At 48.2% G+C, this 25,360-nt stretch overlaps 10 protein-coding genes across 11 annotated transcripts; 7 read left to right on the top strand and 3 right to left on the bottom strand.

The window, feature by feature from the left end:
• Window positions 1-2,115: 2,115 nt before the first annotated feature.
• On the bottom strand, window positions 2,116-4,128 carry ONS95_007041 (uncharacterized protein). The gene is made up of 3 exons (XM_058500531.1): window positions 3,642-4,128; window positions 3,408-3,592; window positions 2,116-3,239 (listed from the first exon to the last, which is right to left on the bottom strand). Exons 1-3 carry the CDS (start codon window positions 3,865-3,867, stop codon window positions 2,190-2,192), a joined length of 1,461 nt encoding a protein of 486 aa, XP_058349347.1. The 5' UTR covers window positions 3,868-4,128; the 3' UTR covers window positions 2,116-2,189.
• A 69-nt stretch (window positions 4,129-4,197) lies between these two features.
• ONS95_007042 (uncharacterized protein) lies at window positions 4,198-4,872 on the top strand (the record flags this gene model as incomplete). The annotated part of the gene is made up of 1 exon (XM_058500532.1): window positions 4,198-4,872. The coding sequence occupies one exon, from the start codon at window positions 4,198-4,200 to the stop codon at window positions 4,870-4,872; it is 675 nt and encodes a 224-aa protein (XP_058349348.1).
• Window positions 4,873-5,405: 533 nt separating this feature from the next.
• Window positions 5,406-6,461, top strand: ONS95_007043 (uncharacterized protein; the record flags this gene model as incomplete). Its single annotated transcript, XM_058500533.1, has 2 exons — window positions 5,406-5,539; window positions 5,588-6,461. 2 exons carry the CDS (start codon window positions 5,406-5,408, stop codon window positions 6,459-6,461), a joined length of 1,008 nt encoding a protein of 335 aa, XP_058349349.1.
• Window positions 6,462-6,984: 523 nt separating this feature from the next.
• Window positions 6,985-7,880, top strand: ONS95_007044 (uncharacterized protein). The gene has a single exon (XM_058500534.1). The coding sequence runs from the start codon at window positions 7,095-7,097 to the stop codon at window positions 7,680-7,682; it is 588 nt and encodes a 195-aa protein (XP_058349350.1). The 5' UTR covers window positions 6,985-7,094; the 3' UTR covers window positions 7,683-7,880.
• ONS95_007045 (uncharacterized protein) lies at window positions 7,073-10,416 on the bottom strand. Of its 2 annotated transcripts, XM_058500536.1 has the most exons (5): window positions 9,601-10,416; window positions 9,452-9,554; window positions 8,814-9,407; window positions 8,176-8,759; window positions 7,073-8,128 (listed from the first exon to the last, which is right to left on the bottom strand). In XM_058500536.1, exons 1-5 carry the CDS (start codon window positions 9,820-9,822, stop codon window positions 8,000-8,002), a joined length of 1,632 nt encoding a protein of 543 aa, XP_058349352.1. In that variant the 5' UTR covers window positions 9,823-10,416; the 3' UTR covers window positions 7,073-7,999. The 2 variants fall into 2 exon arrangements, with proteins under 2 accessions (XP_058349352.1, XP_058349351.1); XM_058500535.1 differs by having other exon boundaries at window positions 7,881-8,128; window positions 9,452-10,416.
• Window positions 10,417-11,603: 1,187 nt separating this feature from the next.
• On the bottom strand, window positions 11,604-13,574 carry ONS95_007046 (uncharacterized protein; the record flags this gene model as incomplete). The annotated part of the gene is made up of 4 exons (XM_058500537.1): window positions 11,604-12,046; window positions 12,116-12,822; window positions 12,886-13,350; window positions 13,402-13,574. 4 exons carry the CDS (start codon window positions 13,572-13,574, stop codon window positions 11,604-11,606), a joined length of 1,788 nt encoding a protein of 595 aa, XP_058349353.1.
• Window positions 13,575-17,373: 3,799 nt separating this feature from the next.
• On the top strand, window positions 17,374-17,938 carry ONS95_007047 (uncharacterized protein; the record flags this gene model as incomplete). The annotated part of the gene is made up of 2 exons (XM_058500538.1): window positions 17,374-17,511; window positions 17,555-17,938. The coding sequence occupies 2 exons, from the start codon at window positions 17,374-17,376 to the stop codon at window positions 17,936-17,938; spliced, it is 522 nt and encodes a 173-aa protein (XP_058349354.1).
• A 60-nt stretch (window positions 17,939-17,998) lies between these two features.
• On the top strand, window positions 17,999-18,586 carry ONS95_007048 (uncharacterized protein; the record flags this gene model as incomplete). Its single annotated transcript, XM_058500539.1, has 1 exon — window positions 17,999-18,586. The coding sequence occupies one exon, from the start codon at window positions 17,999-18,001 to the stop codon at window positions 18,584-18,586; it is 588 nt and encodes a 195-aa protein (XP_058349355.1).
• A 1,797-nt stretch (window positions 18,587-20,383) lies between these two features.
• On the top strand, window positions 20,384-22,161 carry ONS95_007049 (uncharacterized protein; the record flags this gene model as incomplete). The annotated part of the gene is made up of 5 exons (XM_058500540.1): window positions 20,384-20,449; window positions 20,497-20,602; window positions 20,655-21,016; window positions 21,063-21,208; window positions 21,255-22,161. The coding sequence occupies 5 exons, from the start codon at window positions 20,384-20,386 to the stop codon at window positions 22,159-22,161; spliced, it is 1,587 nt and encodes a 528-aa protein (XP_058349356.1).
• A 979-nt stretch (window positions 22,162-23,140) lies between these two features.
• On the top strand, window positions 23,141-25,329 carry ONS95_007050 (uncharacterized protein). Its single transcript, XM_058500541.1, has 3 exons — window positions 23,141-23,821; window positions 23,959-24,703; window positions 24,763-25,329. The coding sequence occupies exons 1-3, from the start codon at window positions 23,199-23,201 to the stop codon at window positions 24,979-24,981; spliced, it is 1,587 nt and encodes a 528-aa protein (XP_058349357.1). The 5' UTR covers window positions 23,141-23,198; the 3' UTR covers window positions 24,982-25,329.
• Window positions 25,330-25,360: the final 31 nt, after the last annotated feature.

Below are 25,360 nucleotides of genomic sequence, written 5' to 3' on the forward strand. Positions count from 1 at the left end.
AATCTGAAGCTTCGTACAATGCCTTGTAACAAGTCGAAATCCGACTGTTGTTAATGTTTACCAAATAAGGCATCTCCCTGTAAGCTACTGATCGTACTTCAAACCACTTTGAAAGTCCAGCGTCGCAAACCCTCAAAATAGCCTCGAAAATGTCGAAATCTGCAGAATATAACGTGAAGCTTGTAGAAATCGCTCGAAAGGAATCGGAAACTGGCCGTTGGCAATATGTTCCAAACCACGCATTCACCTTGACAGCTGACTTTGCTCTGAACCACTCAAACAGCCAACCTCGCAAAACCATCGAAATGGCATCGAAAATGTCGAAACCTGCGAAACAGAACTTAACGCTTTGTAGAATCCCTTAAAATTAGGCGAAATCTGGCTATTCTCATTATGAACCAAATAAGGAAGGGGGCTCCGTCAAAGCTACTGATCATGCTCCCAACCACGTAAGTAGCCTACCTCGCGAAATCATCGAAATTGCGTCGAAAATACCGAAATCTGCAAAAAATAATGCGACCCTTCCTAGGATTCCTCGAAATAATGCGGAATCTAGATCTTATAAATGTGTTCCAAATAAGACCTCTTCGCTTAATGTGTTTGTTGATAGTGTCCCGAACCACACAGCTAGCCAGGCTTGAGAAACCTTTAAAATTGCCTCGAAATTGCCGAAATCTGCGAAATATAATAGGAAGCTTCTTACAATCCCTTAGAAGATTGCGGAGTCTGTTTATCGTAAATGTAGTCTGAACCACGCGTCGTCGTCTTGATAACTGTACTATGTTCGAACCACGCTAGCATCCAGACTTTACCAAACCCTCGAAATAGCATCGAAATCTCCGAAACTTGAAATACTCGTCAGATACTTAACATACTCAGTCTTTGGCATCCGCGAAAGTCTTCAGTATCTTCTATTCCGAAATTTCATCTCGCGTCTGGCAGGTGGAATGAAGCCAGCTGGAATTGTCCAGGTTTACGAAATCTCAACCATCATGTCGAAAAATTCGAAATTTCCAAAGGATGGCGAGAACCACGAGAACTTCCATTTCGAGGATTTCGATGGCAATCCGTATTAATTATGGTGAGTAGTCGTGTATTTTGAAACGAACATTAGAAAAAGTGGTTAAGCGAAAAGCCCGACCTAAATAGGTCCTGGTGCTCCCAGAGGGCGGAACCTGTATCGAAACTCGTCGAAATGGTCAGTATGCCGAGAATTGAATATTAATTCAGTTTGTATATTGCATGTTTTGTCAAAATGTCTGGAAAGCACGCTTTTCATGGTTTGTGATGGATGGGACATTCGAAGCGAAGACACATTATTTATCGTGGATCCGAACTTGGCCGAAATTGATCTAAACTGAGTAAGGCTTTTGGAAACGATAAAATAATTGCGGTTCAGAATTATGTCTGTTTTCCGCATCCTCGAAATGAAGTATAGTCGACTCTTCGTAGCCGGAGTGATTATGGCGGAATCATCAAGGCCCGATATATTCAAAATCATTTCGACTCAGCGAACTTGCCGGAAACTTTGCGAAATTTATCAGTTATGACGAAGATCTTGTTGGCAAAACTTGGATAAAGGTCTCAAGACTCGAATAGTTTCGGTTTCGTTCGGGAGACCAAGTCTCCAGCAGTTCGCTAGCGATTGGGGGAGCACACAGAGCCTCGGGCATGGAGATGGGACATCCGTACCTCGATTCTGGATATTCTTATGTCTCGAGTCTTTCTGAAGTACTTTCATCATTGGGAGACATTGCATGAGTCATCCTTGCACGGTATTGGTCCTGATGGAGCGAGTGGGTGGGTGGACTCGTCTCTTCACATTTCAGAAGGGTCGGAATAGAACTTATCTTGGGAACCAATACAAGTCAGATGTAACACTCATCTCGCAAAGCGAAATCTGTTTCTAGGTTTTGCGAGGTTACTTTCTGCGTTTGAGATCTTGCCAGAGAGGTAAAAATTGGCGTGAGAATGAAGAGCGAGAATGTAAGTTGTGATTCGCTGACGGGCTAGAGGGAGGGCTGTGTGTGCCCATCCGTATGGATATGAGATGCTCTTTGGAAAGAAATTGAGGAAGAAGACAATCACGAGGGAATCTGAGAATGCGGAGAAAGAGGTGTTTGAAAAAGTATGACCAATCCTGAAAATGAAAGATGAGATCGCTTCACATGGCAAAAATACTTTTTTTTTTATCTCAAGGCATCCTCATATTTGACGATGAAGTCTCTCGTCGCTTCCTCAAATCGCCTCACATGCTCATCCGTCAATTGCAGATTCGGCGCTACAAATCCTCTCTGCGCCACATAAATGCCGTAGTCAAGCATATGATGCCAAAACAGAGTCTTGAGAGTGTTCTCACTCGGTCCGTAGAAATGTATGTTCATCATACTTCCTTGCCCTGTGACACCCATTGAATTCGTCTGAAGCTGAGAAGAAGGAATTCGTTTGCCGTCCGGGACCAGACCGGTAAATGGGCATTCGAGTTCACTTTTCTGTGTGATGGAGAATGAAGTTTTTGGTTTCAGCTTCCTGATTCCGAACTCGACGAGGAGATTCTCGATACGCTGGCGTAAATCATCACCAAGGGCATTCAACCTTTCCACTTCATGCTCGTCATAAACGTCCATCCCGCAACACCCAGCTGCCATCGTGATGACATTGTTGTTGAATGTGCCTGAATGTCCAAGGATCCCGTATCTAGGATCAAACATGCTCATGATATCTTTCCTGCCGCCGAAAGCACCGAAAGTCATTCCTCCGCCTACCCACTTTCCTAGTGTGACCAGATCTGGCTTGAGTCCTAAGGATGCAGAGAGGCCATTGTACGCTAAGCGAGAAGTCATCACTTCGTCCATGATGAACACAGCCCCAAGTTGGCGGGCGGTAGTTTCGAGGAATTTTAAAAACTTGGGATCTCCAACTATACATCCTCCACTTCCTTGGATGCCCTCAACGAGGATGGCAGCTAGCGTATTTTGAGGAAGGAACGACAAGGCTGCTTTCGTGCCTTCGATATCGTTGTAAGGTGCGAGAACGAAGTCGTGAGGAAGGTTAGTGTTGACAGGGTTCAGAGGGTCTGGGAAGGAGAGAGTTCCTCCGTGATAGCCGTTTTTGAAGACGAGAATCTTCTTGCGTTTGGTGAAAGCTAGTGCGGCTGCCAGAGCCATAGTGTTTGATTCTGTGCCTGAGTTTGTGAAGCGGACGAGCTCGACGCCGGACGGGGAGAATCTTTGGGTGACCTGAGACCGCTTAGCAATGAAACTGGAAGGATAAAATTAACAGGATGCAATATTCAACTTGACTTCAAAGTGAAATGACTAGATGACGCCAGTGTTTCTCTTCTGCTTCAGATCTTGAGAGATGACTATCGTGTTACAAGGTAAGAAATACCATTTAACAAAACATACCTTTCTAGCAAGTTCTCTTTCATACATATTTGGTCCTCCATAGTTCCATCCTTTGCTCATAGCCTCTGCAACAGCCGAAGCAATCTTATCATTCGAATGGCCAAAAATACCCGCCGTATACTCACCCAAAAAATCCACGTACACTTTACCATCAAGACTGGCTAGTTCCGCACCTTCCCCACTTCCTATGTACAGTCAGACATGTAAAGCAACGGGTTCTGAGGTATGACTCGCCAAAAGTGATAGGAAAAGGACTGGCGTGTAGCACAGTCCTCGTATTCCCTCCTGGAAAGTTTGAGCATGCTTCATTATGAGCTTTGAAGCTTTTTGGATTGGAAAGAGAGTATTCTTGCTGAGCGACGCTGAGGGCGGCTTGGAGTGTGTCTATGGACATTGGACTGGTTGATTTGGAATTTGAAGGAGTGGGGTAGTCCACATTCATCATGTCGCTTGAAGACATTGGTTCAGAATTTATAGTAGTGAATTGAATAGGAAATATAATCACAATATTGTCTTGAAGGGGAACCAATGTTTTGCTCGAATTAAGACCAACGATGGAGATATACCTCTAGGACTTTGAATTGTTCCAGTTGCGAAGTCAACATGAACCCACTTTTGGCTACGTATTGTAAGCCGAGATGGGATGCAGGGGTCGGGTCATTGATGCTCCATGCCGAGGTCGAAAGCCAATTCAACTATTCAGAACTATCTCAAGGTCCTCTCGCACTCACTTCGAGATATAAATCCACACAGATCTGCGAGGTCCTCGATTCTCTTGGCCACATACAAAATGGCAGAAACACCTCAAGATGAAGCCGCCAAAGCGCGCATCATCAAACACATGAACGCAGACCACGCCGACTCCCTCTCCTACTACCTGCAACACTTCTGCAAGCTATCCTCTCGAGTCTCCCACGGAGCCACCCTCTCCTCAATCGCCCTCTCCTCCATGACACTGGAAACGACCGACGGGAAAACACACACCATCCCCTTGAACCCTCCCATGAAATCGTGGTCCGAAGCACGAACAAGAAGTGTAGAAATGGACCGCGAAGCCCGCTCCGCTCTCGACATCTCCTCAATCCGCATCACAGAATACGAACCACCTCGAAAAGCCGTCCAGGTCATCCTCTTCGCTATCTTGACTCTGACATGGCTGGCATGTCTATTCCAGTCGTTTGTCGTGCCGGGGACTGAGTTGTATAAGATCGCCGGGTTCTATCCTGGGGGCGCGGAGATGTTTTTGTGGATTGTGCGGAAGATGACTCTGCCATTTATTGGATTGCATATCTTGGAGACATTCTTTTTGGATCGGTTGAGGTTGAGGAAGCATGGGGTTGTGAGGGGGACGGCGGTTTGGTGGAAGTGGATTGGGAGTTGTTTGATTGAGGGGTTTGCGTGTTTTCAGAGGATTGATGCGACGATCGAGAGGAAGACAAAGGAGGCTGAGAAAGCGGAGCATTAGAGGACGATGCATTTTGTCAATGTTGAGAACGTGTGATTATTTGACAGATAACAGCACCTTGAGTATGCGCGGCACATATACCCTTAGATCGTTCACCAGAAAGATATGGCGCATTAAAGGACTCCTAGAAATAGCGGAGGGCGATGAAGGATACGGAATAGATCGGTTGGTTCTCCGAGAGTCCTTTATCGTTATAGAGCTTTGTTTCGTTCCAATAGACGGTGGTTTGTTCTCTTGCCGTACATTTCTGTCTTTAGCAAGATCTGTCAAATTTTGGCACTTCATCTGCCTTTTTTCTACCTCGATGACCTAATTCCACGCTGCGCTATAAAGACTTACCGCGAGACTTGTGTTTGTATCTTCGTCATGATTATCTTTGCTATTACAAGCGAGTTGGCACAGCCCGGGCTCGACCCGAATGTCAACAAACAGACCAAAAGCATGATTTCATCTTTGCTCTCCCAAGTAGTGAATCATTTACCACGCGGTATCATCTCCTTAGATCGCTAGCATACCAATATAGTGTTACGAAAATGGCCGATTCATTCATCGCCTTTCGATGCAATCTTGCAACAATCATTTCCAGCATCGGAGATCGAGCTTGTTTCAAGGAACAAACTTCGCGGCCAGGAAACACACCAAACAAGACAAACTCGTGCCAAACAAGGTATGATATCTTGAATTTCTCTGAAAACTAAGATCTGATACTTTGTAGGCTCAACCCAAGACTTGTCCACAATCTCTCGATCTCGATTTTGAATTCCCAGATCGATTTTCAAAATTGCACCTTACCTTCAACCTTGTTCAGAATGTTACCAACAACCAAGTCTGCTCCAACTCTAAGTACCAATACTCCTACAACTTCGACCACATCCACCAAGCGTCTCTGGTTCTCCCGCCAACTCAACAAGCTCAATACAAAACTGCACAGGCTACACCCAAAGTACAACCGCACTAACAACTGCGAGGCTGAGGGTCCCACCCGCGATACTGCTCGCACTTCCTCAATTGGTGGAAGTAGAGAGGTTGGGATCAATGTGCTTGAACATGGCCATGACAAGGAAAGCGAACACAAGGCTGAAGGAATTGCACAAGTTGTTGAAGAGGCCGAAGTAAAAGGAAAAGAGAACATGCATCCCCCTGACCTCGCCAGACTTCAGCCTCATCCTCCTGACCTTGCTCCAGCTTCTGCTTCTGCATCTGACGATGAGAATTTGCAACTCCAAGACTTTCACAAGGAGACAGCTCAGAAGAATGGTAATCCAACCAACGCCCCTCTTTCAAGCTCTGGTGGAAAGACCGCTGGCTGTTGTGCTATCTCAGCATCGAAGTCAACCTCCATTCTAGGCTCAAGTCTGGGAGCCGGAACACGTACAATCGATTTCGCTCATCCACGGCAAACCATGGTGCCCTTTACTGGCGGTAAGGGTGCCGAGGAAGATTCAGACGCTGTTGCTGGTAGTACAGATGGAGATTTTGGTGCAGTTGTTTATGGAAGCGCAGGAGGAGGACGCACGATCGAGGGTGAAATCACGAAGAATACGGCGCTGAACAGTCATCCTGTTGCGGGGCTGTTTAGGGAGGTATAGGGAGCTGGGGTTTGGGTTGGGGTTTGGAGAGGGATGGTATGGGATGGGATTGAACGACGGTTTGGCGATTTGAGGGTTGTGTGGTTCTCTGCACACGAGAGATGTCAAAGTTGATCATTCATCTGGGAGCAGAAAACGCACGTTCAGACTGCGCTGGAAGAGTCCATTTGCCTGGCGTTGGAGGTAGTATTTATGTTCCCCCGAAACTTAGACATAAAGCATTCACGAAGTCTGCGATGAGATCAGGGGAAGTGCTCCGTGCCTGATCGGTTGCTACAGGATCATTCTCCTTGAATAGAAAAGCTTTCCTGGGGGAAAAGAGATAATATTCGAATCACGTTTGAATAGTTGTTGCTGGAACTATTCTGAGCTTATTCAATGTACCGTGGGAATCAAATGAGTTTGTTACAAAAATTTGGATGACTTGGCTGGCTTATAAATAATCACGTCTATTTAGGGTACCGACAAAGGAGTGGTAAGAAAAGTTCTATAAATATCTTCCCAAAGCACCGTAATACTTTATCCAGTCTTCATCAAAGGCTGCGGGCATGAAACATTCAAATTCCCCTCCATTAATTCAATACTCAAATCCTAGTCCCCCCTCATCAACCCTCATAAACATTAAAACGCATAATGGCCGAACCTACTCCAACACCCATCACCCCAACACCCAAAACTCCATGGTGGAAACGCCAACTCGCGAATCTGAAGCTCAAGCTCAAGACAAAGAACGCGCAAAAAGAAAAGGAGAAGCAAAGGCTGATTCCCCCTTCAGCATCACCATCATCATCACTATCTCCATTCCCAGCTTTCTCAGCTACCGACGTCACTCTCAGCCCTCTTTTAACCCCCACGACTCAACTAACTCCCACGTCAAACGGAACTAACGCTCAAGCAATGACAAGAAAACCCGTCCCTCAAAGCCCTGGAAATAGAGAGGTATCACAAACGAGTCAAGAAGCCAAGCCCAATGTCGATACCCATAATCCCAAGAACGAAAATCAAGAAGAAGACTGGGAACTAACAAGCTCGAGTTCAAGTCGTACGAACAATGTGGATGACATGCCCAACGAGAGGGTTCCGCAAATCGAGATCTCAATACCAGTGCTGGCGCCAGAGCCAGAGCCAGAACGAGTCCCAGGAGCAGGATCGGAGTTAGACCCACAACGAAAATCAAGCGCAAAATCAAGCGCAAAAACGAGCACAAGAGAGTCGGTATAGTGCACCGTCACGGTGGACGCTGAATGGTGTGAATTAGAGGGGGGAGAATGACTCAGTGGCGATGAGGAGGAAAGGATGTCTGGGTGGGATGAGTTCTGAATAGGGAGGGGTTTGCTGTGTGAGTGTGGAGGGTGTGCGAGGATTAAAGGGAGAAGATACCTAGCTTCGGGTGGGCAGATGTATGAGAAGAAGGGATGGCGGGAACGTGTATTCGTGAATTCAAATGACAATAAGATTTTGGCTTATCTGAATGACAGAGGTTTAATCAATAAATGGATAGCTTTGAGGGATTCCAAATACTGTACCCTCCACTCTCCTCATAGACTCGCCTTGCCTTGTGACTCGAAAGGAAGGGCCAGGACGAGAATACCCGCAACGAGGAATAGCGCTCCGCTGGTATAGACCGGCGCTGAGGTCTCCAAGTTCGCGAACATAGCGATGATAGGCTATTCTCGTCAGTCAAATCTCCAAACCTTCAAACAAAAATACTTACAGCCATAATCCCAAAAATGCGATTGGCAGTCGCCGTCAACGCATTTCCCGTCCCCCTATCCTTCGTTGGGAAAATCTCGGGCGTAAAACCATACAGCACTGCAAACATAATATTACTCGCAAAATTAAACCCACAATTCCAGCCCAGCAGCGAATTACTCGTTAACGCCGTGGTCGTCCCATACAAAAACACACCCGTCAAAATGGTAAACACCGCCAACGCACCCTTCCTCCCAAACCTCGGGATCTGCACCAGGACACCACCAAGCAGCGCGGCGGGAACGCCGACAGAGGCAATGATGAGTGAGTTGCGGTAGGTGATGTAGGTTGAACCGTCGCCGAACTCAGCGCCCTTGATGGCTTGGAGGTAGGGCAGGAAGGCGTTGTAGAGAGGGTAAGCGAGGCCGATGAAGCCCCAGACGAGCATGATGAGGGTGGTTGAGAATCCGAGCTTCTTGGTGGCGAAGAGGGCGCGGATGTGTGTGAAGTTGAGCTTTTCGAGTTTGCGTTTGAGGGCGGCGGCGGCGTCAGTTTGTTGGGTGGCGGTGCTGAATTCTTCGCAGGATTTGAGATCGGAGAGGGTGACTTTTATTTTCGGTTAATATCGTGACAGGGAAAGAGAGAGGGGTGCGAACATACGATTCGAGGTCTTCCCGTTACGACGAGCGACTTCGTGAACGATCCTTACAGCATCTTCGTCTTGACCCTTGCCCATGAGATATTTTGGAGACTCAAAAACGGTGAAGCATAGGAAACGAATGAGGAACTCAATCAGAGAGATTCCGCCCATCGTGATAACGAAATATCTCCAGCCCATGTTCTTAGATTTCGTACAAACTTCATCCTCCTGACAAGTGAGATTGCCCAGAAGTGGCCATGCGATGAGCGTAGCTACGACCTGAGCAAGTGCCCAGTCTACGGATAGAACTGTCAAGAGATATTGATGACTGCCTGGGAGGAACTCGAGGAATACGGCAGAGTCGACAGGGAGGTTTCCTCCTACTCCGAAACTCCAGAGCGCAACGAAACAACCGATACCTGCGAAATTGGGAGATCCTGCTGCGATCATTCCGAAGATGGCTGTGATACCTAGAGTTGCATTGAATGCCCACCTTCGACCGAAGACGTCGCAACCAAAGCCCCAGAACATGGCTCCGATGAGGAGACCGATATTCTGGGCTAGAGCGAGGTATGGTTTACGGGTTGGGTGGAACTCATTGACAATCGCGGGCACTGTTGGAATTAGCAGTGCTCAAGTCCCAGGAAGGAAAGCATACGAATGAGTGACGTGACAATAGGCCACAAATTGTCATTCGCCCAACCAAAACCTACGACTATGAAAAGCTGCCATTGATACCATCCCATACCAATCTCTTGGATCTGTACACCATCAGTACGAATATCACGTGTGGGTGAGAATACAAACAGCATGGTTCAAGACTCGAGCTTTTGCCTCGTAGACTGGATCTAGGGAGCCCTTCTCAAGTACAGCGGTGTCATCAATATCGCTGAGAGCTTGACCGTCTTCTTTGAAATCACCACTGCCTGAAGCTGCAGTCTTCTCAATTGTATCTGGTCCTTTGGGATTAATGTTGAAGCCTTCAGCCTTGGTGGCCGGAAGACTGGAATCTATCGCCGACAATGCCATTTTGAATGCACAAAAAAGCTTGTCATGTGGAGGAAGTGTGGTTCTGGAACCTGAGAGGAGTCTGGGGAAGTGATGATCTTAAGAAAGCTTGGAGGCAAGGGATATGAACGAATGAGAAGCTACAAAAGTGCATCGAATACAGCGTTATTGAAATATGCTTGCACAGTGCATCGATGATCACAGATAGCGTCATTGAAGTGCGGATGGTATCTTTGGGGTTGAGGCCATCATTGGTTAAAAAGAGTGACGATCCCTAAAGCAGTGTAACCTTTGTGACGGCCTGCCCGAGCTATCAAGCTGTGGGTGTAGGGCGGGGGGAGGAGATTTGATACTGAGAAATATACGCGGGAACTGAAAAGAGAGAGCTGTGAATCAATGTAAGAGCACTTGCTCAATGTATGTTTATACATAATTACACGAGAGGATAACTGTTTTGCTTGAGTGGAGGAGAGGAGGAGGATGAACGACGTTGTCGTGGGAATCTGGGGTTCACAGGGCTTGGATCCACTCAGCCACTGAAGCTTGTTACAGTAGCCGAACACCTAAAATTGGCGGGCGGACGAACTCCCCGCTACCTTGTCCTTCATGCCTCTATCCTTGAACCCCAAAGCTCGACTATCCACCTACATTCAGTTCCACGGCGACCTTAACAGTCTCGTTTCGACAGCGAGATATCCAGATATGCGACGGCCTACTTTGCGGACCTTGTCTGCCGTGGAAAGACACGCAGAACTTCAGATGCGATTCCGGCGTCGCAGCGCCCCCGAGATACACTTGCGACTCTCTCCGCACCATGAAGGACCTGGGACTCGACACGAACTTGGCGGTTGGAGATGTATATCAGAGAGGGTAAACCATTGTATGACTGCAAGGATGCACCACAAACATAGCTAGGGCATCAATGCTGCTCGAAACGCCCTCCGTCTTCGACCACGACCCAACCCTCGACCCTGAACGCCCTGGCGCACCTGTCTCTACCCCAGGATACAAGACGGACATCACAGCGGAGAAATAGTAGCAAGTGCTGGACACAGATACCTGTATGTGAAAGACATAAAAGGCAACAGATAATTGGCCTGGGGATTGAGAAGAAGGCAGGTAGATACACATATCCAAAGTTGGAAAGGTGCTCGTACCTCTTTACAGTAAGTGCAGAGAGTGCGTCTGCGATGATGATAGCGAAAACGTCTACGCTTCATGGACTTTCTCTTTTAGGTTACTGACAGCATTGAGGAGATAATGTGTTGCCTCTAATGATCATACCCAAGTTGGTGTTGAATGGCATCATGAACCTCCTTTCATTGGGCTCTATCTCTGCTGGAACAGAGCAGCGTCATTCCAATCATTCCAATTCGACGAGCTGATACCCCCTCTGTTTGTTTTCTCTGTTTGTTTTCCACCTTTTATATAACGAATTTCTTTGGATGATCCTGACATGGAACTGGCTCGCGTCTGAAGACTGGCATAAATTTTCAACCATCGCCTCGGAATTTCATAGAATGCGTTTTCGGAAAGCTTCTAGTTCCAAATCCTAAGCATATTGATTTCCTTATTTCATCATTTGATTTCGATTGGCATATATGCCGTACCAAATAAATACCCATTTCATATTCATCATCTGTACCCTAACCTGGGTATGCTTTCCAAATCAAATGATATCCACGCTATGAAACAAACTCCAAAAAACATCAGATCCGAGCTATGAACCAAGCCCAAGATACACCAAACGCCACGCTGATGATTAATATGCACCAAAATGATTCCCAACACAAAAGATCCATCTACCCCTCCCCCGACGACCCCGAACTCCCTGCCTGCTTCTGTTCATTTCCCAGTCTCTGTTCTTTCTCCTCCCTCTTCTTCTCCCCCTCCCTTCCCTCCCGGGCCATCAACTCCGCATACTCCCTAAACTGCTCCGCTCTCCTCTCCAGAATCACAATCGGCCTCCTCCTGAACGTGATAAGCGTCGCAAAGACACAAGCGGCCGAGACTGCTGCACAGACTTTCATACTCTCGCTGAAAGCAGTGGAGTATGCCTTGCGGACTGCGAGGAGTTGGGTGGGTGTTAGTGTGTGAGAAGAGGATTCGAGGGTGGAGAGTTGGGATGGGGTGAGCAGCGTGGAGAGGTAGCGGTGTTGCATTTTGCTGAGAATGGCGGTGGAGGCAGCGATACCGATTGAGCCGCCGAGGACGCGGGCTTGGGCTATGATGCCTTGGGCGACGGCTGGGCGGGTGTTAGCTTTCACTCAGCTGTAGAGAAAATGAGATGGGTAACGACAGGATGTGTACGTACTTCGATCTCTGAGCTCGCTTTCGAGACTAGCGCCCAAGGAGACAGTGGACACCATGAGCCCGAACCCGAGGCCAACGAAGACCTGGAATCCATACATCTTTGCCTGGACCTGCGGGACATCGCTGAGTGTAGAAAGACACGCACAGCCAATGACCATGAATAAAGACCCGGCAAGGAGAGTGATCCATATGAGGTCACGTTTGCTGTTTACCATTCCCCCAATCGAGCTCGTGATTGCCACCGCTGCGAGCATAGGGAGCAATGCTACGCCTGAGACCAACTGACTCTTTCCATTCACGACTTGGAGTCTAAGTGGCAGAGCAAAGATAACCATGAAGTATGGAAAGCCGGCTAGCAGCGTGGTTAAGAAATGGCCCATGAAGATTCTCCTCTTGAGGAGTCTCAAAGGAAACATTGTCGCAATGCTAGCCTTCCATTTCTTTGCTACGAGGATTTCCCATCCGAAGAGAACGAACCAGAGAAGGATACCGACGAGGAGTGGAGCGATGAAGATGCCGCGTGACCAGGAATTGGAGTGTATCCCTGCTTGTTGGAAGGAGAAGACTAGAAGGACTGAGGCCGCGATGACGAGGATTGCGCCGAAGAAGTCGAGTTCTTTCAGAGGACGGAGTCGGACTGGTGGGAGCATGTCTATGGAAGGCCAGGCGATGATGAAGACGAGGAGGGGAATCATTCCGATGGGTGCACTGTGAAGTCAGCACAAAAGGTAACCTAGGAGTGATTATTCTGGGAGACCGCAAAGATCTTACTTGATCCAAAAGACCCATCTCCAAGTCGTGTAATTTGTGATGATACCTCCTAAGACTGGTCCTAAAACCCCAGCCATTGCAACGACAGCACCAGCCAAGGCTCCGGTCAGAGCTTGCATCTTGGTAGGACTGATCTCTGGCATGATGACAAAAGTCAAAGAATACAATCCCGAACCTCCTATTCCCTGTAGAATTCTCAGAGCAATCAATTGATCCAGTGTTTTCGCGAAACCACATCCGATAGAAAATGCAAGGAAGATGACGAAGGCTGCAACGTATGCATTTCTTCTTCCCACGATATCTGCTACTCGGGCGAAAATCACTGCGCACCCGAGGTAGCTGAGTGTGTAGGCTAGGGCGACCCAATTGACGGTTGTGAGTGATGAAAGGTCGACTCCTATGGTGTAAATAGCTGTTGCGACTATGGTGGTATCGAGGAGGGAGAGGAATAGGCCAAAGCAGATACTATGATCTTTGGTCAATCAAAAAGCTTTGCACAAGTGAGGGGGTAGTTACCATATTAAAAGAGATACTAATCGCCATTTCGGAAGATTCGCTTCCTGTTGGTTGATGGGAGGCTCCGACGGAAGGACTCCAGCTTCTTCATTCTGTAATGCTTCATCGTTCGCTGACTTCTCTGAAGTCACCACATTGCGGACTGAAGAATTATGTTCCTTAACGAGCTCCATTATGAGTACCTGCTCTCGCTCGACTGGCGTCAATATCCGGACCAAGAAGCTTTAAATCCTTCCCAACCAGCTTCCGATGTAGTAATCAATGACCCATCGTTCAGTTCATATCCTGGGTACTGAGACCGTCGTCGACGTCGTCAATCTTCAGACATCAAAATTCACGGGCCAGACGCTGATACTTGTACCTCAGTAATCTCACCTGTCGGGCCCACCAGCCCAAAGCACGACGAGGGGCATCAGATTCGCAAGCTCCCCATGACCTGGAACTGCATGGCGGGTGGACCCGAGACGGGCTACGGCCGAATTTGGGAACTAGCCGAGCCATCAAATCTCCATTCGCATAATGCTATTCGCGGGCTGTCATCAAAAACGGGAGATCTGTAGCGAGTGCGACAACTGACATTAGGCTAGCCTAGGGTGTGAGTAACATCCCAGTCCCGCGGCACCCAGTCAGCTTCGAGAACGTTTCAAGAAGGCTGCTGACATCGAGGCCAAGATCACACCCTGACCCAAGCCTGAGGCTCATGATCAGGCTGTGGCGGCAAATTCATCGGATCGAACGAAGGTACCTTTTGAGTCCGGGGCATCATGATTAAGGATATATTTCCGATGCAGTACAGATCGTGATGTTACCGTACCTTTTGACCGCTAGATAGGCGAGACTGGATGATGGCTATTGGTGAGACTGTGCATTGCAACTAGCCTTATGCTATGCAGGCTAGAGATTGTCCAAGGCATCATGTCAGGCGTAGGGTTATTTTGAGGATGTCGATCCCGGAATCGCTTCGCTCTCATCCTTATTGGGTCAGTCACTTCTCAATAAGCAATCCTTCCGCTAATGTACCAGGAGCTGAACCCAATCATGCTCTGTTGGCTTCGACATGAAAAGGTTAAAGACTGCCGGGGTTTCCCCAATGTATCATGACCCCGCCATGATGCATTTCGATTTGCTTTTATTTATCTTCATAGGGCAGCTCAAGCGAGTCTTGCGTTTGCGACTGACTAGACGGTGAGCGCAATCCTCCGGTCACTTGAAGTTTTCTGCTGAATAAGTTCTGGCACGAGACCCTGACCTCTGAGTAGGTAGAACACTCCACCGTCAGGCATATGCTGCATCATGCACAGTCGCTTGGATTCTATCTCTATTGGGCAATCGACTTTGAGACCATCTCTGGACTGCCAGCTCATCGCCAATGGCGTCGTCGACAGGTACAATGCCGCTAGAAAAGCTTCTGTGGACCCCTCCTTCACCGTAAATAACCCCGCGTCCAAAGGTGGGGTTGTTCAGGAAAAGTTTCCTTTCGCCAACGGACCACCAACCAAGATGCTGGAATGTTGGATGCATCAAAGACTTCGCTTGTGCCAGGATCTTTATGTCCAATGAATTTCGACACTGGTCCTCTCCATCAAATAAAGGTGGAAGCTCAGCAACTGAAGCCTAAAACCACAAGCCTGATCCTTCGCTTGATGATACGTCGAGAGACCAAATGATTGGGGGTTCTATCACTGCGCCTGGAACTTTCGCTCCTCACGAGCTTCTAGGGCCAATGGATCTCTCACCGTTTCCCATCGAATCCACATATACCACGGTAATTTCCGAATCACATACATGAAAAAGCTTGCGTGGCATGTTGCAGGAGGCCAAATATTGTCGTAGCTGGCGAGATCCAGCCCCCAGGGCTGAAAGACTGTCGCCTCCGACTCTTGTGTCCTTGATTATTCCGCCATGCCAAACGAGATCGGTGTTATTCATATACGGAGCACTCGTCTGGACGAAACTGAGTGACAGAAGGACTGTCCCGTTGGTGACGGACGTAAGACCAGGACGCCTGGGAGGGTATATGTGATATTCAGGAGCGCGAAATGTTCCCATGTTGCAGAGCAATCCTCCCAGATCGAAGTCCGTGTGCCATCCCGAGACTTCTCAAGTTTCTCGTACGCTGGAAGAATGCTAATCTTTGTGCTGATCGTCCGTTGTGCATTCCTATATCCCAAAAGCAATATGTCCCGGTCCTGGAATTGCATTTCCTCCCCTTTCTCTTCAAGCAGCTCATTCTCGTGGGGTCTGCAATTCGACATTGTGTCGAACTCGTAGGCTACGGTGTTTGCAAGGGATCTGCGGCGGTGTGCAATTAATTGCATCGGCCTGTCTCTTAGTGAAGATAGCAATGCAGACTTTCGGCGCAGATTGTTCATCGTGGAGTGCCGGGACCCAACGCCAGCCAGCCAGAGATGGCTGTTTGCTTCCCACACTCAGACATGTTTTCCGATTGCAAAACAGCACCTACCGCTTGTACCTCCCATGTCTGCTTTCTGTTACCCGACTCTGAGCAGTTGTTGTGCTTTTGGCCTTCTGGCAGACACGTAAATTGCTAGAACCCGCGTCGGAAGCATAGCAATGAGTGCTGCATCGAGCTTGCAGAGCTGTAGATGATATAGACACATAGAATGGTATCTGAGGCATGTTAGTTGGACATGCAGCTGGGACATTGGGGAAGATGGCTTACGATGTCGCTGTGCTGAATAGAGAGACGTGATCTTGGGAGAAGGGGAAGAGCAACATGGAGAGCTCCGTATTGCTGACTCAGCATAACCTCCCAGATGTTGACTTCTCTTCCTTTCCGTCAAATATGAACATCACCAGAGTCTATCAACTTGTTTGAATATGGCAGCACAATCTCTTGGAGAGCTGCTTGATAGATACTGCATCTATCGGTATCTTATTCTCAACTCTTGAAATCATTTTGCCCATGTCGGCGAAGCCCAGTAGTCTGGACAGCTTGAGCTTACTCGGGATCTCAATCGATCAGTAAAGCTTGGGGAAATGGGCATTCACATTTGCTTCCAGTTTAAAGTCATTTCTCTGCCCTCCTAGCATATCTGTATTATCATTTTGGCGAGAGATTCTTGACGCCTTTATAGACCCCTCTTTTGTTCGCGTTGGAGCGCAACGCTTTTTCTCTTTTAGAAGTTTAACAATGTTTATTTTAAGTTTTTGAAGAGTCCATTCCGATTACTAGCATATTTCGTACTTTTTCTCAAGTTAAGATGCCTGAGACATCATACTTCGACATGCTAAAAATTTAGTTCACAACTCTTGACCTCTTCTAGCTTAACTTTTCCTAGTGTCTGACGATCTTACCGGGAACTATGAGGTTCTTGAACCTCGATAAATTGACGTCGCTCGAGTGTCACATCGTTTGACTTTGCCCGACTGTGCCTCGTTATTCCATATTTCTATCAAGCTCAGTCATGCCGAAGCCGCATGGTTGGTTCGGCAGCCAGGAGGCAGGCGTCGATGCCCCCATGTCTACACCTGTACGTCAAAGACGGTCCCTCGGTAACACTACAACAGGCTGCATAACATGCAAGTAAGTTTCAGTCCCTCTTTAGACTTGTGTTGAATCAAATCTATTTGGCACCCCATGTCGACGAATTTCCAGGATACGGCATATCAAATGCGATGAGACCAAGCCAAATTGTCGAAAATGTACGAGCACAGGTCGACAATGCGACGGATACGCCCTGCCGAAACCAAGACCCAGCAGGAAACGACTGCCTCCAAACTCTTTTACTTCGATCTTAGTTGCACCAAATCACGATATCCGAGGAATGGACAGCCGGTACTTCGACTTCTTCCGTTCCTATGCTCTCCAAGACTTGTCATCAGCTTTCGATTCGACGTATTGGAATAGATATGTTCTTCAAGGGTGCCATTATGAACCTGCAAATCAGGCATGCAGCGATAGCTGTCGGCTGACTATATGAGCAATTTCGATTTCGCGGCGCCTACAGTATGAAATTTGCTCTTGCTGAAGATAATCCTGCATTGAAGCATTACCTTGCTGCGATCTCTCTCATTTTGAAAGATCGCGCAAGTGAGCATACTTCCAAGGTTGCTCTGATTGTCTGTATATTGTTTGTCAACTTCGAGGTTCATTTTCCTACTCGCCCTAGAATCAAGCTGATTTGGATAGAATCTTCGAGGATATTATGGCGCTGCACTTCGTCATGTAGATGGGGGAATCCGTATTCTCTCACAAATGCTATCTAAGCAGAAGTCAGAAAATCGAGGACAGTCGCTAAAGGGTGCGGATTCATACGTTCCAATGTCACTACTTATCAAAATGTTCACTCGTCTCGACGTGGCTGCTAGCCAAATCGTGATAACCCGACCGCTTTTACTGGAGGGTGCTGATTTTCCGGCTCGTCTTGACTTGCCCAGTTCCTCTCTTGATGAAATCAACAATACTCTCGGCGACATCCTCACCGCAGGATTCAAGCTCGTCCGATACGCTTGGATGTGTCCAGCTGGCGCTCTCTACGAAAAGCTCCGTCAAAGACATCTCCAAGAGCTGTAGATACTGCGATCAGACTTAAGAAATTTGGCTCTCGCGTTTCAACATTTCCAAAATCGCGAAATGTCGAAACCAGACCCCCGCTTTCTGGAGCGCATACGAGTTCTGAAAGTAGTCCCGATTGTCATCGTCATCATCTTGGACGTGGATCCTGCCGAAGCTAGAGAGCAAGGCGAGATGGTATGGGATCGATATGAAGCCGACTTCGAGTCTGCTATCTCTATCTCTAAATCAATTGTTGATGCGGCTCTGATCTCCTCCCCAATCAATGGCACCATTGCCCCACGATTCATGCCAGACACGGGATTCGTCAATCCGCTATTCTGTGTGGTCATTTGGTGTCGGAACCCTCACCTGAGACGCAAAGCTATTGACATCCTTGAGCGGGCAGCATGCAGGGATGGATTCTGGGATAGCAGTATCTGTGCTCGAACTGGTCGGATTATCATGATGCTTGAGGAGAGGGATCTTGGCGTTGTGAGTTGCTCGACGGATATTCCGAGTTGGAGGAGGATTTGTGTGATTGAGCCGAAGTTTGCAGAAGAGGGAGGCGGGGCTTTCATTCGGTATATGAGGGCTGCGAAGGGTGGGGAGAAGGATGACAATGGGTTGATCTTGAAGGATGTGTTTGAAGAGACGGTTCATTGGTAGGAGTGGCTTCAGACTTACTCCGAAGATGCCATCCCCGCTCCGAAGGTCTCCTCTGCTTTCATTGATGAGGCCAAATGAATATCTCTCCGGGGTTCCTATCACTTCCCGACCCCATTCCATCAAGAGTCAAGAATACCTGCAAATACACCATCGGCTTCGCCGACGAATCGACCCAAGCTTTCTCTCAGGTCTCAGTCGATAAAACCGTGAGAGCAACCAGGTAGACAACAGCTCGCGTGGCATGTTCCACACAGCCCAGTATTTGGTCCTACTTGTGGCGTTGGGGTCATAGACCAGAGTCTCGATGGATGTACCATGAGCCAGGCGTGTGGTTCTCAGTGAGATGGCTTAGTGAGCCAGATGTTTGAGATGGGATGCTGGGGGCATGTAAATATGGCTAGCGAGGAGTCTGTGTTGCCGTTCATCGAGGACGCTGGCCCAGTGAACTATACTTTTGGGGATTGCGATTTACAAAGAGCTAGAAGCACATAGTGCTTGGATAGACAACAGATCAAAGAAATCGTTGATGTTGTCAAATTATGAATAGAGAATATAAGTTTACTTCTCTTGATGTGAAGACACCGGAATCCTGTCGTCAGGGGCCAATCGCTAAAGCCATGGCGCTCCACTGTTATTCTTCAGCGGTCATTCGCTAATTCTGTGTTGCCATGCGCAGTCTGGCATGCTGGCAAGACTCCCACACAACGCGATACGAGATTGGGGGCTTCGGGTCCCATTATGTCATGTTTTGAGTGCGAGGAATACCTGCTGAATAATTACAAGCAAGTACCGCTGGGAATGCCGTCTCCAATGACCGTATATTCTTAATGCTGAGCGGAGATTACTCATGCCTGTACAGCCTGGATACGAACGACATTGGCCAGTTGATCTGACGTCGGACGACAACGTCTTTTGAAGAGCCTCATTGTATTCTCGCTTCGATCTTTGCATTGTTTTTTCGATGGTAACTTTTCTGCTTGATTTCCTTCTCATAGGTGCTGTTCAATTATGGTTTCGACTACATGCCGAGGATGGTGTTATTTCTTTTCATCCTCTGAATTTTCTATCGTGTTCACCGCTCAAATATTCTCCCTACTTCAGTTACAAAACTACCACCACCTCTTTCTTCTTCTCTCCAAAAGCAAGCGCTCACAATACTTAGAATCGTCCGAAAATAAGCGGAGAAGTCTCCGTGTCATAGGTCAAATCCAAAAATATATATTTTTCACGAGTCATCCTAGCCTAATTCGAAAGAAGGGCCAAGATTCTAGAATCTCGATCTCACATCCAAAGCCACGGGCTTGACTCTCACGCATGTGTGCCGAGCCGCTGGAGTTTCCTCCTAGTGACAGCCCCTTGCATCACTATTGGCTCTGCCCCTCACGAGAATTGGATGTCGCGACAGGCCTCCTAGTCTCCATTCGGAGACATCCGAGTAAGACCCTTGCAAACCAAAAATGCCGAATTCTCTACCCTTTTTTTCCAAATCGAACCCCCACGACGCACAATTGTCTGAATGGATTCTGCAACGACGATGATCAAGAGTGTGAAGAACGCGACGCTGACGTTCTAGTCAGCGGGAGAACATGTCTGTCATCAGGGCGCAGCTTTGAGGATGGGAGGGGTAAGAAGAATGTTCTTGGACAGAGTTTGTCAAAGAAGTATATATCTGAGGAAGATTTCGACAAGATTGAGTTTTGCTCGACACACTATATCTTCTCTTCTCTCAATCACCAGGACAACTTCACACTCAAGACTTCTTAGCTTACGATATTCTCTTCAACCTTCTCAGACAAGATGGGCATCTTCAAGCGACAAACACAAAAAAGCCAATGTTCGGCTGTTGGACCTGAGCTCCTTGCTGTGAGTATCATGAGATGCCAACATAGTACGGAGATTGACTCCTCCAGGTTTTACCAAAAGACTTGAAGCCATGGTACAAGACGGGACATCTGGTTCGGTTGAACCTAATCCTTCTGGTACCTCTCCTTTCAGCATCGACTGTTGGATTTGACAGTAAGTTAATACACATGCTCCCATTTCATTCGAGAGACCTGACGGATGTTAGGTGCCATGATGAATGGGTTGCAAAGTCTCCATCAGTGGAAATCATACTTTGACTACCCAGATGCTTCATTACTCGGCATCATCAACGCCATTTACCCGATCGGGAAATTACTTGGTCTCTCCCCCGCAGCCTGGATCTCAGATCGTTACGGAAGGAGAAAATCGATGCATGTTGGATTCTTCTTCTTGATTCTAGGAGCCGGTATTCAAGGCGGTGCTCAGACACTGTCGATGTTCATCGTTTCGCGGCTTATTTTAGGCTTGGCAACAGCATTCATCTTGTTACCTTCTCCGCTTTTGATCTGCGAGCTTGCATATCCCACACAGCGAGGAAAGCTGACTGCGCTTTATAACACGTTCTTTGTAAGATTCTTGAAGACGCTTGAATGGTCCATGCTAACTTCAGCAGTATCTCGGAAGTGTCTTTGCGGCTTGGTCAACATACGGGACATTCAGAATCCAGTCTACTTGGGCTTGGAGAATTCCTTCAACGCTCCAGGGTGCATTTCCCCTGATTCAACTATGCTGCTTCTACTGGGTTCCAGAGTCACCTCGGTAAGCAACCTCATCGTGGTCTTCAACACATCACTAACACTTCCAGGTGGCTCATCGCCCACGGGAAATACGACCAAGCACGCAAGATCCTCACAAAGTATCACTCAGCCGACGACGCGGACTCACTATTAGTCGAATTCGAGCTAGCTGAGATCGAAACAGCTATCCGAGCAGAAAGCACCGCAATGTCCCAGAGCTCGTACATGGACTGCATGCGCACCGCTCCAAATCGAAGGAGAACGTTCATCGCAGTTACTCTCGGATTCTTCGCACAATGGAGTGGTAACGGAGTAGTGGCCTACTATCTCACTCTCGTTCTCGACACTATCGGCATCAAAGCGACATCTTCCCAGACTCTTATCAACGGCATGCTCCAGATTTTCAATTGGACCATTTCAGTGGTTGCCGGCGCCCTCATGGTCGATCGGCTTGGCAGACGGACTCTCTTCCTAATCTCGACTGTGGGAATGCTTCTCTCGTATATTTGCTGGACTGCACTGAACAGTGTCTTTGCTCGCGATAACAATCAAATGGCTGGGTATGCTGTCCTCGCATTTATATTTATCTACTACTTCTTCTACGACATCGCTTGGACTCCTCTACTTTGGGCATACCCTGCAGAGATATTTCCATATACACTGCGAGCACGAGGTTTGACCATCACTCTATCGTCGGCATATTGTGGATTGATACTAGGACAATTCGTGAACCCAATTGCCATGGTCAATATCGGGTGGAAGTATTACATTGTTTTCTGCTGCCTGCTTGCCATGCTCTTAGCAATGGTATATTTCTGCTACCCCGAAACAAAAGGCCACACGCTCGAGGAGATCGCCGAGATATTCGATGGGAAGAGAGTTGGTGTCGTCGGGCGAGGGGAGTCAAGTGATGATATCGTGACGGACAAAAGTGCCACGACGGAACGCACTCCTGAAAATTATATAGGAAGATGAGAGCGAACGGGAATACTCTTTGATCACTATCATTCGTGCTAAAAGCCATGTATTCTGTGCGCAAGGGGTTTGCTCGTGTACTCGTCGCAACAATAAGGAGATGCACTCCTACTCTCAGACTAGTTCCCTCAATAACAGTTTGACTTTACGTGTCAAATGCAGTTTGGAGTTTGGGCCTGTTCCACGCACCGGGAACAACATCATGGCTTCCAGAGTATGATTTCTTGATTTGAGGGATCCCTTATTCTTCCCCCACTCCCCCCCCCCTCTATCTCGCTAAACAAATGTAAAGATGTAAAGATCGCATCCCAAAGGACTGGAAAGCTTGTATCCCAGACGAAACATTTATTATCCGCACGAAACTAATCTCGCTTGTCACTGTCACCCACAGATAATCTTCAGCTTCCCCCCTCCCCCCTCGCCCCCCAAAAAACTTTTAAAGTTAAGGTTTGGGCGATCGTTCATCGACAGTCCGGGATCTACCCTAGTGCATTTCCTCAGAAACAAACTACAATTGGCTCAAACGCAACCTAGAGCGTTCAAAGACTGGACTAAACCTTCTACTCCGTAATGACACAAACCATCAACGGGGAACATGCCGACAAAGAACTAACGAATCACTTGTCCAGTTCGGTACTTTCAACGTCAAGGAATCTCGGTACCTGCGGCAGTCAGATTTTGACGTTGACATGTCAAATGCATGAAAATTCCCATGACGGCGACGGAGCTGCCAGACGTGCTTTTCTTTTCTTTCTTTCTTCTTTTTTCCCCTTGATAAGAGGTAATCATCTTGGAGATGGAGAAGAAGGAGAGGACGAATGTCACGCACGCGTGTGATGCGTGTCGGAGGAGGAAAATGAGATGTGAGAGGGTTCAGGGACAGGCTGGGCCGGTGGTGCAGTGTAAAGCCTGTCTGAGTACAGGGTTGCAATGCACATTTGATCTACCTGCCAATCGACGAGGTCCCCGTCCAAAGAAGTGAGTAGTCTTCCCTACACTATCGAACAGATGACTGATGTGGATACAGAAATCACCATATGAGCGGACACAGCACTCCCGGCAAAGCTCCAGCCATCCCAAGCGAGAGAACCAACTCAATGAGCACCGAACTCTCATCCCACGAGACCATACCATCCATAGACACCATCTGTCCCCCCGAGATATTCACCCTAATAATCCAAGATTACCTCGAGCGGCAATACCCCATCCACCCACTAATCCACATCCCGACCTTCAAGCAGCAAATCTCCCAAAACCTCCACCAAACGGACCCCAAACTCTTCAGCTTCACCATCTCCCTCTGCGCGACCTTCTGCGCCGTGCAGCCCCGCCGCTTCGCCCACTACCAGTCCCTCTGCGCCGCGTTCAAGACCGCGTACCCTACGATCCGGGACTTCGTCAAGCGAGTGCACCTCGTGATCCAGAGGCAGCGGGATCCAGACGCGTATGAGGACCTGACCATGACGGACTGGGCGCTGGCGTGTACGCTGTTTATGTCTCATGCGTGTATAGGGCAGAGCAGCAGTGCGAGGATGTATAAAGCCGAGGCGACGGCTATTATCATTGAGTTGGTAGGCGGGCATCGGTTAGGGAAGTATGCGAATCCGATTGAGGTGCAGTTGAGGAAGAAGGCGTTTTGGATCACCGTTGCGGCACATATGTAAGCTCCTCAATTTCCTCTTCACCTCTTTGCTTGTCCTTTCGTAATCCTGTTCCCGAACTGTTTTGCAGTGCTTGCTTGGAGTACCTACATAACCCGTGATTTGCTGATTTGATGTCCCTCTTTTCTCAAAACAGCTGTCTCCGCATAACCGGCGAATCCCTCGAAACCCTAACCGACCGCTCCGTCTTCGAACAAGTCGACGCCGAAAACCTCCAGATCCTCCCCCTCGACGACGAATACATCACCGCGGACTCCATCCTCGCGCCACCACCCGGCGAACCCCAACTCACAGCCGCATTCTGCGAGACCACCAAACTGATCAAGACCATGGCAGCTATCACTAAGGATCCCACGCAGCCGAAAGCCGTCACGGCGGGTGGCGGTCTAGGTCTCCGCCACATGTCTTCTTCTTCTTCTTCTTCTTCTTCCTCTGAGTGTTTTGTGGCTGAGAAGTTGGGTGCTTGTGGGGGGTGTGGGAGGGTGATTCGGATGGCGCCGAGGATGCTGGTTTTTAGGAATAGGTTGGGGAAGGTGGCGGGGTGCTTGAGGGGGTTGCCGGGGTATTTGGCGGCGGGGTATGAGTTTGGTGGGGGTGGGGGTGGAGATGAGGATGAGCGAGGGAGTGGTAGAGGTGGTGCTGGTGGTGATGGGCGATTAAAAGCGAGGCAAATTGAGACAGTGAGGACGAATATGCATGTTGAGCATCTGTGGATGCAGAATGTGTTGATTGAGAGGCTGAGTATGGCGTCTAAGACGGAGAGTGACGGCGCGATGGGCCCGAAAGACATTTGGGAGTTGAGGGAGGAGGTTTGTAGGAGGTTGTTGGGGGTGTTGGATAGGGCGAAGGAGGAGTTTGTGGAGCCGAATGGTCATGCTTTGGTATGTATTCCATCTCGTCGAATTTTCATGATGAGAAATTTTATACTGATAACATTCAGATCCTTAAAATCCGGCAAATCGCAGCCTCACTCCTCGATTTCCAACCAAGTGATGACCCAGCACAAATGGAAATTGTGCGTAGCGCTCAATTATATCTGAAACGCTTCACAGACGCTCTGAAGAGACTGGATAGCAGCTATCTCCACGGCCAGGTCATTGATATGAATATCATGAATCAGCAGCACATGGCTCTAGCAGCGAATAGGAATGCTGGATGACATGGGTGGAGAGGATGTTAGTTCTGGGGAGAAGAGGGCTGGGAGGATTTCATGGATGGGTTGAGAGTATGCATAGCGATTTAGATGGAAATTAGCTATAAATTGAGTGTGTTGCTTCTTGTTGTTGACTGCTAGTCCCCAGAGCTTTTGACGCTTGCCTCCAGGGAGGAGTGAGGGGATGAAGACTGAAGAGGCGAGCGCAGGTCCCAGGGAACAACGATCGAGAAAAAAGGTTGGCAGCCAACTCTCGACTATTGGGAGGGCATGAATCACCTTGTAGAAACAATGCCGTTATTTTCGCAAAACCCTAGATCCGAAGACTGATGTCAAGTGATGAGGATGATTGAGCTCTCCAAGCAAGCTACACCGCTGAGAATAC

Source organism: Cadophora gregata (genome assembly GCF_030347475.1).
Source record: "Cadophora gregata isolate MNR1 chromosome Unknown scaffold_19, whole genome shotgun sequence".
Classification (NCBI taxonomy): Eukaryota; Fungi; Ascomycota; class Leotiomycetes; order Helotiales; family Ploettnerulaceae; genus Cadophora; species Cadophora gregata.

Bases quoted from the DNA above. Each gene is read 5' to 3' on its own strand.
- ONS95_007044 (XM_058500534.1), top strand. From the start codon at position 7,095: ATGGCCGAACCTACTCCAACACCCATCACCCCAACACCCAAAACTCCA.
- ONS95_007045 (XM_058500536.1), bottom strand. From the start codon at position 9,822: ATGGCATTGTCGGCGATAGATTCCAGTCTTCCGGCCACCAAGGCTGAA. The intron at 9,555-9,600 runs GTTTGTATTCTC...GATGGTGTACAG, and splicing joins CTCGAGTCTTGAACCATGCT to ATCCAAGAGATTGGTATGGG. The intron at 8,129-8,175 runs GTAAGTATTTTT...TGACGAGAATAG, and splicing joins GCATTTTTGGGATTATGGCT to CCTATCATCGCTATGTTCGC.
- ONS95_007041 (XM_058500531.1), bottom strand. From the start codon at position 3,867: ATGTCTTCAAGCGACATGATGAATGTGGACTACCCCACTCCTTCAAAT. The intron at 3,593-3,641 runs GCGAGTCATACC...GACTGTACATAG, and splicing joins TCCTTTTCCTATCACTTTTG to GAAGTGGGGAAGGTGCGGAA. The intron at 3,240-3,407 runs GTATGTTTTGTT...AAGCGGTCTCAG, and splicing joins AAAGAGAACTTGCTAGAAAG to GTCACCCAAAGATTCTCCCC.
- ONS95_007050 (XM_058500541.1), top strand. From the start codon at position 23,199: ATGAGCGGACACAGCACTCCCGGCAAAGCTCCAGCCATCCCAAGCGAG. The intron at 23,822-23,958 runs GTAAGCTCCTCA...TTCTCAAAACAG, and splicing joins ATCACCGTTGCGGCACATAT to CTGTCTCCGCATAACCGGCG. The intron at 24,704-24,762 runs GTATGTATTCCA...GATAACATTCAG, and splicing joins AGCCGAATGGTCATGCTTTG to ATCCTTAAAATCCGGCAAAT.